General features: G+C 37.5%; 1 protein-coding gene across 1 annotated transcript in view; it reads left to right on the top strand.

Moving 5' to 3' along the window:
- The window catches only part of LOC134844137 (uncharacterized), a 35619-nt gene extending 29251 nt beyond the window's left edge, over nt 1–6368 (top strand). The window contains exon 12 of the mRNA XM_063860655.1: nt 5980–6368. Within this exon, the coding sequence (XP_063716725.1) occupies nt 5980–6166 (187 nt within the window). The 3' untranslated portion in view covers nt 6167–6368. The remainder of the gene's footprint in view (nt 1–5979) is intronic.
- Nucleotides 6369–17220: the final 10852 nt, after the last annotated feature.

Consider the following 17220-nt stretch of genomic DNA (forward strand, 5'->3'; position numbering starts at 1 on the left):
GATTTTTCTTGTTCGCTGAACTGTCTCTGTGATTTCCTCCTCTTCTGAAAGTTCGTTTGCACTTGTCATTAAGCTGTTCCACTTTGGGTCCTGTAGGCTCTCTTCACGTTCGTCGTTACGCCATTCCTGTGGTGAATCCGACCACCAATCGTAGGATCTGTTTCCTGACATCTCGTTCCTTGAGTCTGTTTTTTTCTTCTTCTGAATTTCCGATACTGATTTTTCTATGATTTTCGATTTATTTGAGACTGACTGATTATTGAGTTGAGTTGACAAAAAAGTGATCGGTTTATGTTGAACTGCTGTGTTTAGCTGTTTTTGCAGTCGTGGAAACTGTTTTCTCTCGTTCCGTTCGAGCTTTGTTCGTTTTTGACCGTTTTGGTTGCTATAGCAACCATTACTTGATGACTGTTTCTTTGCATTCCTTCTAGAACATTCTAGAACGTTTTCGTTCCGGTCGAGCGACCCAGTTTCTTTGAGCCTACTGTTCATGCAGTCTAATGCTCCATGAAAGGAGTTTATTGTCGCCACTACAAACTTTATTTCTAACTCTGATTCGGGCCAGGGATCATTGTATGGATCACGCGATAAATAATCAACTATACCCATGTCCCTCCCCGGAATGTTAACTATTTTGAACTGATATGGCAATAACCGGCCAACCCAGCGGGTCGAACGGGATTGGTAGGTCTTATTTGACTTGTTACCATCTAACGCTGATGTAAGCGCTTTATGATCTGTTGCGATGATAAATGGTTTTCCCAAAAGGTAGTGTTTATATCTGTCTACTGCCCAAACAACTGCGAATAACTCCAGTTCATTTGTTGAATTTTTTTTTCTTGGGCATTCAGATATCGGGATGCGAATGAAATTCGAACCCACAGGCCCTCGTCATTTTGTTGTTCCAAAGTAGCCCCTAGCCCGTCATGGCTCGCATCACATTTAACTCGTGTTTCTCGGGTAGCATCGTAATAACATACTTTTGTTATATTTGCCACAGCTTTTTTTTATAGTATTAAATACTACCGTGTGTTCATCCCCCCACTCAAACTTTTTGACCGGGAGATTCATGTTTTTTAGCTTTTTCTTTTGATTTTCTTTTTTAAGAAGTGGTCTCAATTTCTCAGTCAGGCTTGCTGCGTTAGGTATAAATTTAGCTAAGTGATTTATACTTCCCAGAAAGGACCTTAACTGCTTAAGCGATTTCAGCGGGTTCAGATTTACAACCGCTTCGGTTTTAGTAATTTTAGGTCTAACCCCTACTTCTGAGACTTCTGAGAGCTGATGACCTAACCAATTCACTTCTTGTTTGAAAAATTCGCACTTTGATAATTCCAATGCCAAATTTTCCGCATCCAATTTCTTTTGTACTGCTTCCACCAGATTTCCATGTTCAGTTTAATTTCCTTTTGACACAATAAGTATGTCATCCAGAAAACAGAACGTGTTTTTAGCGTGATTGATAGTCCTATCCATAGCCTTTTGAAATTCAGCTGGCGTATCCGCTAAACCATAGAACCCTGTCAGAAATCTGTATGTTCCGGTTGCTTTCCCACCAACAATGTTAAAGCTGCATTGTTTAGCTGTATCAGCAGTCAATTTTAATTGACTGTACGCATATTTCAAATCTAACACCGTAAAATATAGAGTACCATTTTTGTTTTCGGTAACAATTTGGCTCACCCCATCGATGAGTTCATCTACATTCGGCATTTGATATTTGTTTTTGAACAATTGTCTATTAATTGGTTTCGCGTCCATGGCCAATTTTGTTGAGTCGTCTTTTCTTACTGTTATCACATTGGAGCGATAAAGCAATCACTTGTACAATTGTCGAGTTTTGTTATATGACCTTCTGTCAACAACTTCTCGATTTCTTTTTCAACTTTATCCAGTATGTGAATTGGGATTCTTCTCCCCTTTTCTTAAATTGGACATAGTGGATATTTAAATTTTGAACTTACAATGTGATTTTTTAAAAATCCTTGTCTGTCAAATAAGTTTTTAAATTTAGAAAAAAAAATTTTCTTTCCAACCTTCTGACTGCTCGCACATGAGCACGTCAAACCTGGTAAGTTCCTTTGATGCTGGTTTTTGTGTAGTAACTATTCCCACTTGTCCTTGCAGGTCTAGTCCCATGATGCATCTGGTTTTACGTTCTGATACCAGAAAGGTAGCGCCTTTTACCTCCCAGCCTGCCGACCGAAGATTGGTCTTAAGGGCTCCCAGTATACTGATCGGTTGTTTGTTGTAATCAACGAATTTGGTTTGTCAGTTCAGTTTTCCTGAAGGAAGGAATCTTACTTTGCTTGATTTATCCATAATTTCCTTCGCCGTCGCCCAATTGAGAAATGAAACTGGACTTCCCGTGTCCACTGTTAGTTGTAGTATTTGGTTGTCGATTCGTACCATGGCCTTAGTGATTTTACTCGTTTCAATGTTTGATCTCGAATCGAATCTATTTTCTGAACTCGTATCATTTCAGCATTTGAATTGTTCCTCATTTCATTAATTCGATCTTTCCTATATTTTGAAACTCTCTCATTTTCTGGTTGATAGGTTTGTATCGACATAACTTCAAACTCACTACATGACCCAACACTTTCACTTATCTGATCGCATTCCTCTACAGATCCTTCCGAGTCTTCCGCAACTTCGCTTACTTGTTGAGATCTGCACATTTTTGCAAAGTGATTGGGTTTACCACAGTTCTTACAAGTTTTCCCCATCGCTGCACAATTTTTTAGATGTCCTTGATTGAATGTCCTTCCACATCTGTTACATGGTTTTGTTTTCATGTTGTGATTCTTGTTATTATTTTGTCTTTTGTTCGATTGCTTTCTGGTTTGATTCTTTGTTGTCCCTGACAAATTTCGAACTGCCATTACAGGTTCTTGTTTTTTCTCACACCCGAGGTGTAATTGTTACTTGATCCTCCTGTAGCCGCTGCATTTGTCTTTTGGAACGCCATTGTGGTTAACTTGCTATGTCTAAGGTCTCGAATGTCAGCGTGTCGTGCAATGTCATGTTCTTCTTTTTTGAAATAAATAGATCACGGACTATTTCTTTTTCCAATGTTCCCAGTTCTGATCGGGCTCCTTGCGCAGTTAGCGCTGCGTGAAATGATTCCAGAGATTCTCCAGATTCTTGCATTCTCGTAAATAGCTTGTATCTTTCATACGTTACACATTTCACCTTTTGAAACGAAACTTCCGCCAGTTCTGTAATTTCACTGAACGTCATTTTCGATATTTCAGCATGTGGGTTCTTCTGTAGGAAACGTTTCTTTCCTTCTGTACCCAGAGACAAAAATAACCTGGACACCAGTTTCTTTTGTACTTTGTTATAGAAAACATTGTGTCCGACTCGTGGGCCCCTTGTCCTTCTCTCTTCATTCTCCAACAATACTCTATCTCTTGCTAGCTTGTCTCTAAGGGTCCTCGCATTCCTCGCATCTTCATTCTTTCCCTCTCGGGGTGTTTCTGGTCGAGGGGGTGGTTCCTCTAGTATGTCTTTTGGTTCTTCCAAAATAATCTCTGGGTTCACGTTTTCTTTAACCGTAACCGCCATGAGAAATTGTTCAAGCCAGATTTTGAATTGCCACGGAGGATCTAGATTCGCTGACGCCCAAAATACCGGGATTCCCATATCCGTTCTGTTATCTTGTGCTGCGAATCCTGCTGGCTGCGCCATGTGATTTGCGTTGCGATATCAAATGAAAACAAGTTGTAATTCAATACTTTATTCTGAATATTGAATTTAGTTTTTTCTTTTCTTTGTTTTGGTATTGGTTACTGAGATCTAGATCAGTGCTGAAAATTTTGATCTCTCACTTAGTCTCAATGTCATCACACACTGTGACCTTGAGTATACCATAAAAGTAATAAGTAAGCACCGTAGGTTGGTTGTACATACATAAACAATTACTGCTACTGCAGTAGCGGTATGACAGCTAGCTAGTCGGTCTTATTAGTTTCACACTACTCAAGTGTTCACAATTGCTCTTTAATACCGTCCAAAATTTATAGTTTCTCAATATTTTTTCCCAAAAACTATTCGATATGGGTTAATGGTAAGAAACATTCATTGCTTTGCACTGTATAGGAGCAGTTTTGCTAATTTAAACGGTCTTTTCTAATCTAGCCTCCCCCCAGCAAATAACTCAGACACAACAAATTAACAAGCACAGTGAATAATCATGTGTATTTTTATTTATTTGAACATAACTAGTAACTCTATGCGGCGCTAAGTTCAGTATTAACAAAACAAGGATGCACTTTTGTATGAATGAACTTAGGAATAAAAGCCCATTATTGTTTTTTTTTTTATAAATCCGCACACCGCGTCCACTAGTTACCCTAAACCAAAATTGTTAAGTTAGAAATTAATTCTTATATTTGAGGAATTGTCGCCTTTCTTAAATTTTGCGAGTTGCTTTTTTACGATGTGCCTTTTGTTGCGAGTTGTCGCGCTATCATTTCTTATAGCGGTACTATAATAAAAAGAAACAATGCTCTATAGTAGTTTGGTATAAATTCACAGAAAAAGTCTGTTAAACATCGAAAAAAAATAATCCTGTAAGTGTTTTTTTTCTATTTAACCAACAAAGAGCCTAGGCCGGAGGTTAACTGTTGAAAATTCACCATGTTTCAACTATCTTACAAAAACTCAACACACAAATTGCAGCGCACGTGCGATTTGAACCCGCAATAATCAGGATAGAAGATCAACAATTGGTTATATTTTGGCAGAAAAGCTACCTAAGCGAGAATTAGAGGACTGAGAGAGAGAGAGTGCACTGACCTTTGTCTAAAGTTCTCTTTAAAGTTTTCTTCCTGCGCAGAATATTTTTCTTGAAAAATAAATCTTTTTTTTTGAGTGTGAAGTGGTAAATCAATTCAAAAAAGTTTAAATAAAAAATTTTAAAAAATCAATTGAAAATTTTTATAGAGTTTTGAAAATCATTAATTATAAAAACTCTAAAATATCCTGGGCGACATAAAAAGTATATTTGGAAGGATTGCAAACGCATGAAAACTTTTCCAGTCCAAATAACCACAATAGCCCGAAGTCAAACATCTATACAAACTCTTCACATACATAAGTTACCATGTTGCTTAAAAAGATTTGACTTCTTTCAAGAAAGTCTTAAAGTATTTCCACCTCGACAGATATTTAGTTGGCTGAATGAAATTTGAGTCGCGTTTTAAGTTGAAATATTAAATGGATATTGCAATTGACCCTATCCCAACTGCTGAATAAATCCGAAAAATTTGAGATAAAGTCTAATATAAAAAAGCAATTTTCTGATAATTGATAATGTTCTGATCGGCAGGGGCGGATTTAGGAGGGGCAGGGGGATGTGGTGGACGTTTCTTTCTTTCTTGCATTATTTGAGTTATCCTCTTTTGGTGGCGGCGCAGAAAATTTGACCAAAACAGTGTCTTTTTAGTGCTTTGGAAGAACTCGGAAAATCAATTTGGTCGACAAAATTTACACAAATTTTTTCAAAATCCGCTCCGTTCGAGAAAATCCTAGATCCGCCCCTGCTAATCGGTATAATGATTAGAAGGAAAACAAAAAAATGTAAGGCTCTGAAAATGTGAGACTCTGAAAAAAATGTAAGGCCTAAGAGATAAATCAGCAATTTTAATTGCAAATTTAGCGCTAGTTTTTCTTAAAAAATCGCTTATTCATCGATCTATGAAATAACACAAGGTCATCCATGGAAATGTTATTTACACTGGATAAGCAATTTTCATCAGTGATCAGATTTTTACTAGGAACTCAACCCGTGAAACAAGGATATCAAAACTGGATCGTCCTAATTGGGTTTGAGTTTGACTTTTGTACGGAAAAAGAGGATTTACCATCGAAGTGTTTACCATCGGAGGATTTAACTATTTAGCCAGTGCTCTTGAATTGTTTAATAGTTTCCCATGAAACCTGAACTTTCAAACTGTTAGATGTCTTCTGTAGGTCCGCCCAGTCGTACCAGAGTCTTTACTCGATGGGGGAGCACATGGCCTTCTACGAACACGTGTTCGGCATGGGGGGCTCATTGCACGACAACTCCCTTCCTGCCATCATCATGCGGATGGAGAAGCAGTCTCTGGACACTGCCAAATTCAAAACAGAATCCAAGAACAAACAATCTAACCAATGAAATCAAAGCTAAATACAGATAGTCGATAAAGAAGAAAACGAGAAATACTTTAGTGTATTTTTCCATCCAGCTGGGAGGGTCAAACAGAAGATTTTCATAGCACTTTGCTTAGAAACGTATTATTTCAGTTTTGAAGTGCTTAACTTCAGCAAATTGAAAATTATTTAATTATCAAGCTGCAGATAAACATCGAATACAAAATACACTGTCATTAAAATCTACAAAGATTGACAACAAGTATTCCATGTGATGAAATTTTGAGGAAAAAAACTTGGTTACAACAAAAGCTTCGTGAGTTTTGTACGGATTACTATACTCATAGAGTAATTTCAGATAAGGTACACCGTCTGCTCGTCACGCTATCTTATTTTCGGCCGGATAGATTCGTGCAATTTGTTAGTTTAATACCAATCTTAATCTTACTCTTATATCTCCTAGTCTCAATAGATCTAGTGTATACTGGTTTCTGCGAGTTAGTTTCCAGAAGGAGAACAACTGTATTCTAAGTTTAATTCAAATTGCGCTGGTGCTGAAACTACAAGTAGTTTCAGCACTTACAAATAAGTGTGAAATTTAGTTATGGAATATGATTGGTTAGTTAAGGTTATTTTATAGAATTAGAGAATTATATTTATAACCAATTAGAAATTCTAGTTTAGAATTGGTTCCACCCATCCGGGGTTTAGAGAGTTTTTAGTTTTTATTGTTTTAATGTAGTGAAGGACGGTTGATGTAAAATCCTTTGGAAGTTGCGAGCATTGGCTTCTTGGGGGAAGAAGAAGTGTGTCTGTTGGTGTTTAACGAGTGAAGATTGTCATGTTCGTATTTGTAGATGGGTCTCGTTTATCGTGGTAGTCTTGTGTGAATGTGTCAAGAATTCTGATCGATACAATGATGTATCGATTTCATTAAGTTTGGAGCGAGACTGCGTGCAGGGTGAAGTTTGACTTTTCCGTGTGAAGTGCCAAGTGACTAGGATCTGTACGTGTGGTCAACATCGAGATGGCCATTGGTCTGGTTCAATGATTTTCCTTAGCTGCAATGTTGGGTCCATACTATAAATCCTTTGAGGTAGTGACTTTAGGCAGCAAATCAAATAGATTTGCCCTTCCGAAGTTGGAAAGTGATTGGATTGTCGTCTCCTTTGCTGCTCGTCTTTTGGGCTTTACGAAATCTATACATACTTCATTTATCTTTTACAAATATAAATTGCTTTGTTAATTTTAGTTTAATTCCGCGGGCTTTGCTATTAGTTTGTGGTTTTGTGACGTTAGTAAGCTGCGTTGGTTATTGTAGTTTATAAAGTAATTCCTTCCAACCGGGTTAAAGGAAAGTTTGAATCGTGTGAAAACTGGTTCGAGTTGTAATCAGTCAAAGTTAAAACTTAAAACTATTTAAACAATTCTTCGTGGGCGAGCTGTGCGATTGTGGGAAGAGTTTATAGGCGAGTGAATGATTCAAATTTTATAAACGAAGCGTCCTGTAAAAAGGTTAGTACTTTGAATTTATCTGCAATTTTTTATGAATTTACTGCGTTGGAATTTCAATTTTAGTGCTTTTGAGAAATTTTAATTTATAAATTTACTGCTGGGTGAAAAATTTTTATTGCATTGGGTTATTATTTAATAATTTACTGCTATTTGTGAGAAATTTTACAGATTTTTTAATTTTTTTGCGGTTTGTTAATACGAGTTTAGAATTTTTAAGAAGAAATTTTCAATTTTTCGTTTGTTTTTGTCTATTTTAGTTGATGTTTTGATCAGATCTAAAAAGAAGGTGAAACATTTATAAAAATTGGTTAGTTGTTTTTTGAATTCATTGGTGTATAATACATAATTCATTTTACTTAATCATCAGCAAAAAATCCATTTGAAAAAATATCGTGAATGACGTTTGATTTTGTTAGAAATTTAGCAAGTAAGCGGGTGATATATTTAGTTTGCAGTAGTGGTCAAAGCTGTTCAAGTGCTTTGATGATCTTGTGTTCTTCACTACTTGGTGAGAAGTCATGCGGGGTGTTTTGGATTAGATTATAAAGCTTCTGATTATATTTGATGTTATGAATGTATTCTAGGATTGGGATTTCAACGGGCTGTATATATTCGTGAGGGACAATTAGTGGACGGGATTCATCAACACTAAAAGTTCGGGTTAGTGGGCAGAAGTCGTAGTTTCTAATGATTCATTGCATGTTAGTGTCTTTGATACAATATGTAAAATTTAAGAAGAATGGTGAAGTGTATATGGAGCTAATGACTTGAAATTGATGGTGTGGGTTTCGTGATGGTGTATTAGTTGTGTATTGGTGTTGTATGAATTTGTAACAAGTGTATGTGTGAGTTTGTTTTGTGCGTAACATAATTCACGTTCTTTGGGTGTTAGGAAATTAAAGGTTAATGAAAAGTGGTTAAATTTACTGAAATAAGAGTCGAGAGCTTTTGTGTCGCGAAGTGCTGCGGATATAATCTGGTCATTTTTTTTATTCATGCAGTTGATAGTAAATACATATGAGGATTTGATGAAAAGTTTCTCAGTTATTTGGGGGTTAGCGTTTTTATCGTACATTCGAAAAAATATCTTCATTTGGTTGTGCAATGGCGTGATCATAATGGTTAATTGAAAATCTATCAGCTTTTTGTGCAGTGAATCCATTCAGTGTTTTGTTTAATACGATAGTTGTGAACTTTTTTTCGTAAAATGCTGTAGTGAGATGATATAGCCTAGTTTGACATAGTTCATTATCATCTAGATTATTATATAGTGGATGTGATAATGGGTTACTGAAGTGATAGTATGAGGTCTATGAAAATGTGGGAAATAATGCATTTTCGTAAACGTAATTTGGTTGTTAGTTGTTAAGATTTGATTGATAGTAAGTATATTGTGGAAAAAACGGCAAGCATACTTGGAGAAGTTCTTTTGTCTTAGTATGAAGTGGATGATCCATAATGGTCTGAGCTGTTCGAGGACTAGAAGGGAACGGAGTTTTGGGGAGTTTTCGTTTAAATACTCGGTGGGCTCGGGTTCCTCTAGTAGTGGATGGGGAGTTGGAGGATTCTGAGGAAAGGATGGTCTGTGAGAGATGATAAATGGTTAGTGTGCTAGGGTGTTGTAGTTGTTGTGGAGGGGTTATGAATTTATCTAAATCGTTTTCAAGTTCGATGTCAACGGGGCTAGAGTGGTCAGGTGGGTCGCTGGTCATTGGGGAGTAGATTGGGGTTGCATCAGTATAGGAGGAAGGGGCTGAGGAAGGTTCATCGGGGATTTGAGTATGGATGGGTTGAAAGGGGGGTGGGGAAAAAGTGGATGGGCTAGGTTCGCAGTCTGCGAATTCATCGGGGTTTCAATATCAGAGTGATTAAATTGTGAAATGGTGTGAAAAACTGTGTTCGTTGAAGTGTTGTCTGAGTCCATGCTTGGTGAATTTTTAGTATATGATGATTTAGGGTAGGGAGGAAAATCAAAAAGTGGGGAGATCTGGTAGTGACGTTGGAAGTTGGATGGGTATGAAAGGGAACGGTTGAGGGATCCAATCTGGCGGCTCATCGTGAGCTAAAAAGATGGTTGTTCTGAGAACAGAAATTAGTGGTATGTGGATGTTCTACAATTTGTTCATACGTCTCGTCGACATTTGGTTGTTGTGCTACAATGTGGGTAACTGGATTTTGTGGGTATCTATGAGATGTGCTCTGTTAAGGATTACTTCCTGTAATTTCGTGGTACTAAAAATAATGGATGGTTATTTTGTAATGTATGTAATTGTGGTGCAGTAGGTGTTGTATTTCCAGTGTCTTGTGAGTTATCCTATGTATTGGGTTTAGTTGATAGTTTTTTATTGTATTCACTTATTTGAGCGTCTAAAAGTATTTTGTTAATTGAGGTTGAAATTTATTCCAAAAAATCCTACGAAGAGTATTCGTGCTACACTTGCTTGTTTGTTTACTTGTGTGTGTATTGCGCATGTATTGTAAATTCCTTTCAATAATGAAAAAAGAAATCCAAAAAAAAAATTAACATTCCATATAATATAGTCAATTTTTCTAAGATGTATTAGGGCCATCCTAGAAACGCGAGTAGTTCATTTTTTAAAAATTCTAAAAATTTTGATAGGGGAAACATCTTGTGGACGGTATTTTTCACCGTTTAGATAAAGGTAATCTTTTATATCTTTAAAAATACCACTGCAGTCTTGTGTTTAGATGTCTGAAAATCCTGCGGTTTCTGCAAGTTTTCGTAAATTTTGGTCAATGGATTGTCTTTGTATTGTGTCCATTTTTGTGAGGAGTTCTTGAAATTGTTGTGTGCGGATGTGATACTGTATATCTGATCTGGTGTATAAACCTATTGATTGTAGTTCTTTATTTGGGTTTCTAGTAATAGCTGTAATACTTTCTGGTGAAAATTTTTTTAATGGTGGCATAAGTGTTGGGTATGGTGTGAGAAGATAATATTTATCTTCATCGGGATTTAATTGTACAACATTGTGGCTATTTTCAAATCCACATGGGACGGCTGCATCCCAAAAACATGTTCTCCTAGAGAGCGTGTCAACAAAATGTACTTTATTTTTGTAGAATATGGGAATTCTTTTGAAACATCTTTTATCTTCAAATACATATAATGGTGATACTCTTTTCGTACATGTGTAATCTCATAATATATTTCCTTCGAAGTCAATAAAATTTGATCTATTTCCTGACAACAAATATCCTGCATAAGGTATTTTAAATACTGCAAGTGCAAGTGATTGTAGGACTTGTGTGCATTCAAGTTCACATAAATGATGAAGTGTTTCTAGTTCTGATAGTGACATTTCGTGAAAAATTCTATTTATTGTGTAATCTAATTTCATGTCTAAGTGGATGTCATACTGAACTGCACCAAAATAGGTATTGTTCATAAGTGATAGTTCTTGTAAGCGTGTTCACCTGTTGTCTTGTGGTCGACGTTTTCCACCACTTCTTCCTGTATTTTTTTAGAAATGTACTGGGATGTATGCATTTTCGTCGCTATTTGAGATGTGATGTGTCAGATTTTGGTGTAATTTTTAGATTTCCTGTGTTCATGTCAAAACCTTTTTCGTATTCGACAAGAATTTCTGAGTATTGCGTTTTAAAAACAGGAGTGTTATATTTGCAAGCGAGTTCCGTTTTTGGGTACATTTGAAAACGTGTTTGTTTGTTTTCTATATTATTAATAATTTTGAAACATTGATTGTTTCGTCTGACTTTTTCAGGGTTTACTTCATCTTATGGGATGGATTCAATGAAGTGTTTTTGATGACATTTAATCATCTTGCGTGTAGTTTTGCAACTTGAAATCTGGTGTATGTGTCTTCGGGGAACCAGACAATTGTTGCTTGTGTTCTTGTCCCAGTCCACTTAAAAGATGACTGTTGTCATCTTTTAAGTCTCGTGTTAATTAAATTTTTTCTAGTTGAAATTTCTAATCAAAAAACATAATTTCTTGATATCCTTTGTTTTTTGTGTCAGCTTTGCAATTAGAAGGGTTGTTATTTCCAATGTGTGGTATTTAATTTTTATCATGGATATCATAAGTTAATTGTCCATGTACGCCGTGGACTGGGAGTTTGTCATCTAATGTATATGACCTTGGTATCTTTCAAGTTCCACTTGATGTACAGAGTCGATTTGTGCCTTTATTTGTGGTTTATTTTAGTCTATTAAGTTCGTTTTTTACAATCTTCATGGCCAAGATGTAAAAGTCTTTCTATATTACTTTGATAGAAAGATTCGTGATCAAGTCTATTTTTCCGTTTGAGACTTGAGAACAATTTACTTTTTTCTCTCAGAATGTTGCGTAAACTTGTATCCTGTTAATGTTGTAGCTCTGGCTTTCGAATAAGTTGTCGCTACTATACTTGTTGTTTCTATTTCTTGGTTCAGACTCGCATTGAGTTACTTGATTTATAGCGTATTTATGTAGTATTTTTTGTTCATTTTCTTCACAACCATAGCGTGTGACTAATAAACCTTTCGAGTGGAAGGGTTTTTTTTTATTTGTTGTTTCTGAAAACGAAAAAGGGGGTAGTGTCTGAAAAAGAAAAATTATTAAAAAATACTTGTGTAGCATAGTACTGAAAAGGGATTATAGAATGTGATGTATCCAAGTGTCGTATTTATAGATCATTTCTGTTGTGATAAATGGGGGAGGTAATAATTGAGCTGTTATATTTGGTGGAGCTAAGGGGAGAGATTGATGTACTAGATTGTTTAATTTTAAATTTCAAATTTAAGTGTTAAATTGTCTTGTATAAGAATTTGTATGTTGTTCGGATGTGGGGGTTGATCCTAAGGAGTCCGATGGTATTTTTGGACTGTTTTGTTGTGAGCTGGATTGTAATGGTGGGGAGGGTACTTTGAATTGTACTGCTGGAAAGATCTAAAGGATTTGGAGTTGGCGATGAGGGTATATTAAAATAAACTCTGGGAGTTGTAAACTTTCTATTTTGTCTTGGATGTATGATTTGTCTATTTATTGTGAATGTAATTTAGTTTTGACTTGGGTGTCTTGTTCTATTAAGGTCTTGCTGAAGGGAGGGTTTATATCATATGTTGGTTCGTATTGCCGTTCGCTTAGGGGTGCGTGGCGAACTACAGGCTCTAAAGGTTCTGATAATAGTGAATGTCTTTCTTCAAGTGAATATGGGTTTTCTTGAAATTAAATACGGGTTGATGATTGAGGGTGGTTTGTCTGACTGCATGTTGGTGTTGTTGGAGATTGCTAGGATGGTATGGTCAGTGGTAAAATTTTGTCTTCTAATATTCGGGTTTTTCTTTGTTTTTGAGGTATTTGTTTATTTTTTGATTTCTCGGGATTTTTGTCAATTCTTTTTGTTATTTTTTGTTTAAAAAACTTGCGGTGAATAATTTCTATTAAATGTTTGTTTTTGACAATTGTCTGAGTTGTTGTGAACAAATTTAAGTCCTGTAAAGGAGAATAATTGTGTTAGTTCGCGAAGAGCGTATTCTTGTGTGTAGTATGGTAAAAGATTGTTTCTATGTTGAAGCATAAGTTTGAGTCAATGTTACATCAGTGGGTTTGTCAATAACTTCAAATGGTCCTTTTCGGATTTCTTAGATGTTCTTTTTTGTTCTACAAAATTTGGGATTAAGACAAATGTTCCAATGTTTAAAATTGTAGCTTGTGTGAATCGTGAATTCATTTGGGAATGAATATTCTGTCTATGTAATCGTTTTTTGGCTATTTTTTGATAAATTTCATTGTGTTTTTTTATATCTGTTTAAAATCCATTTGGTATGTGAGCCAAAGGCTAATTTCAAAATTTGTGGGTGATGAAATTGATCTTCATTGTTTGTCTGTAATGGTAGATTATAACACATTGATTCTTTTGTGGGTTGGCAAAAACCTTGTGCGTTTTTCGAGGAGTTTGCTGTGAACATTATTGATTATCGGTGTTTTTGATTAAAAACAATTTCATAAGGTGATAGTCCTAAGGTTGTTGTTATTTGTGAATTGAAAGCTAAGGGGAATAAATTTTTACCTGTTGAACATTCAGTATATTTTGTATCGTTTCCATTTACGATACATCTGAGGTGTTCTGGCAGTGAACGGTTCATTCCTTCGTCTAAACCATTAGTCCAAGGGGCTTGAGATGTTCGTGGTTTGTGTTCGATGTTATATAGATGGCATAATGTGATTATTTCATTATTAAGGAACTCGGTGCCATTGTCTGTGACTAGGATTTCTGGTAATCCGAATTTCGCTATCCAGTGTTCATAAAGTGTTGTATATGCATAATAGGCATTACAATGAGGTACTGGGTTAAGTGCTACTTAGTGAGTGAATGCGTCAACTATGACCATTATCTGAAGAGGGTGATTTTGGTCCTGTTGTATCGAATCAGAGTCTGTGTTTAAAGTATAAACTTTGTCCTTTAAAATTTTGTTTTTCTGATATTTGCTTTCGATAGAGGAGTGGGTATGGTTTGTGCCAGTCGGTCATGTCTAGGGGTTTGACCTTGAGAAATACGCAATTTTGGAGTGAAATTTTAATTTTGCAAAATTCGAATTGAGCATGTCATGCTCAATTTTCTCGAACCAACTGAAAATGAAAAAGTCAGAAATCAGAACACCCGAATTAACAATTGCGGGAAACTACTCAAGAAAAAGGCAGGAAATTGCTGTTCGCAATTTCTCGATACGAAATATCAAGAGAGTAGAGCTGTCTTATCCCGAAAACAGGAGAAAACAACATTGACTTGAGGAAGGATCACTATTCGAATGGAATAGTGTGGACCTTCAACGGAATAGAGGACTACTCGAATGTCCTAATGGTCCAAACGAAAACTTCAATTCTTGAGACAGAACTTACTTCTGTTATTGAAACTAATTGGCCTTAAAACTTATTTAGTTATATTAGTTAATTCTCAAACTGCTCATCTTTAACTTACTCCTCATACTCAAGTGCGTCGATATGTAAGTTCCAATTTAAATTTCTCGAGTGCATTTTATGATAGTTATGTTGAGATAAGGCGAGTTTTAGGTTGATCCATCTGAAATGGATCAAAGTTCCACTGTCCAATAAAAAGTAACTAAGCGGATGGTTCCGACCCGGTTTTTAACGGCGTTCATGTATTTTGGGTATCCCGAGGCCTAAGTATGGGGACGTTTTTATTTCTAGAGTGGGGGGGTATTTTGGTAGTGGCCTTTAAGCTGTAATGGGTTCCAGTCTCATGTCGCAAGCGAACCGAATTGGCTCCGACCGTTCTTGAGGCGGAAAAACACAAGAGATAGTGTCCCTGACTCTTGAGCCAATGGTTATAGGGCCTATTTTTCTTAAGCCTCATATGTGACTAAAGTAGGCGACTGTTACATAGTGTTTTTATGGCGCTCCTGGGTGTTTTTACGACATCATGACTACGGAGTCGAACCCACTTGACACAGCTCCGGGCTACATGCCCATTCTAGAGTACCGGTGGTACGGTTCAGCGGGAACGTGTAAACCTTCCGGTTGTACCGTGATAGCTTTTTAAGAAAACTCAAGAAAACTTCCTGGTACGCTCTCCGAACGAGGCTTAGCTAACCGAGTAAAGGGGGGCAACTAGGGGGACAAAAAAACGAGCAAAAAAGGAAAACAAATAGGAACAAAAACTATAAAACGAAAAAAGACAGTGACTTTGATACCAAATTAGTTGGATCGAACCTTTGTATTAATTAAATAGTATACACATACTGTTTTACAAGACCGATCGTTTCGATCAATCTAGCAATTTAAACCAGTGACCTTGGTAGGGTGCCCGAGTGGGGGGCGTTGTTAAGGGTTTTTAGATAGATTGCGACCCAACCGGACCACTAGGAGACTTGACTGGAAAGGGTGACCAGTCGAGTGGGAAAGAGGTTCACAAGGATCGAAACGGACCACCAGGAGGCTTGATTGGAAGAGGTGACCAGTCGAGTGGGAAAGTGGGTCTGCTGTTAAGGGCAGAACAGAGACAACCAGCACAGGGCCACTACAAGAGGACGCACAGGGGTGTTCTCAAGTCGGACAACGGGTATCGTTAGAATCCACATTACATTATAGGAAATAAGTGTAAAATTGGATAAGCGGAGTCCCATCGTTTTGAAACAGTTTTTACTCAAGCAGACCTGGAAACAGGTCTACGGTTTTCTCAAGAGAGGTTTAGCACCCGGCGCTTAAGGGATTTTTTGGCTTAAGAGGGGGGCTAAACAGGGGGGAGGTTAGCAGGGGGGCTGGTTAGGTTAGAGGTTGGCGGTTGTAAATTGCAAAAAGGGGGGAATTAGAGTAACTAGTTAATCGACATCGTTGATTTAGTTACATTAGCCATCAACACGCGTGGTAACAATAGGTGGACATCCAAAACTTATCTCGAGTTAAGATTGGTACGCTGGTTGGATCGGTAGGGGGCAACGGATATAGACAGTTTTCGTGACACCTCATAAGACAACTAGTGGGGGGAGGAAAACGCGTGGCAATTAGGTACCAGACATTTTTTTTGAAAGAAGGTTGACATTTGTCTCCTTTGAATTTTAGGTGGGTCGATTACTCTGTTTTGTTATTTTTTCGGTACAGAATTTTATTTTTTCTATAGACATTGTTGCGTTTTGGGGAAGATTTGCGATTGGTTTTTAATACAAACAGGTGATCACAAGATACCTGCACACAAGTTGTGGCTCCCAATCGCTGGGAACATTCAAAAAGAGGTAACTAATAAAGGGGGGGCCAGATTTGGCAACCAAGAGAGGGTTTTTGGAAAATTTTCACTAGAGCTTGAGTGGTGGTACAAGGTACAGACAACCAAGGAGTCCCTACAACGAAGAAGAAAGAAATCCTATATCCAGACACTCAGTAACGAGTCTTGGGACAGTACCGAACTAGTCTAGGGACATTGCAGTCTGGGGACAGTCTTGGAGTAACACAGTCTTGGGACAGTGCAACTTTGGGGCAGTCTTGGACCAGAGCAGTCTTGGTACGAAGCGGTCTTGGGACATTGGTCTTGGGACATTGGTCTTGGGACGTTAGTCTTGGGACATTAGTCTTGGGCCATTGGTCTTGGGACATTGGTCTTGGGACATTGGTCTTGGGACGTTAGTCTTGGGACATTAGTCTTGGGCCATTGGTCTTGGGACGTTAGTCTTGGGACATTGGTCTTGGGCTATTGGTCTTGGGACGTTAGTCTTGGGACGTTGGTCTTGGGCCATTAGTCTTGGGACGTTGGTCTTGGGCCATTGGTCTTGGGACATTAGTCTTGGGCCATTGGTCTTGGGACGTTAGTCTTGGGACGTTGGTCTTGGGCCATTGGTCTTGGGACATTAGTCTTGGGCCATTGGTCTTGGGACGTTAGTCTTGGGACATTGGTCTTGGGACGTTAGTCTTGGGACATTAGTCTTGGGCCATTGGTCTTGGGACGTTAGTCTTGGGACGTTGGTCTTGGGACGTTAGCCTTGGGCCATTGGTCTTGGGACGCTGGTCTAAAGGTACCAACGAGAAGTACTGGGACAACGCTGAACGGTCTTGGGACGGTAAAGAGAAAGTCTTGGAACAGCATTAGG

This window comes from Symsagittifera roscoffensis, chromosome 4 (assembly GCF_963678635.1).
Source record: "Symsagittifera roscoffensis chromosome 4, txSymRosc1.1, whole genome shotgun sequence".
NCBI classification, from domain to species: domain Eukaryota; kingdom Metazoa; phylum Xenacoelomorpha; order Acoela; family Convolutidae; genus Symsagittifera; species Symsagittifera roscoffensis.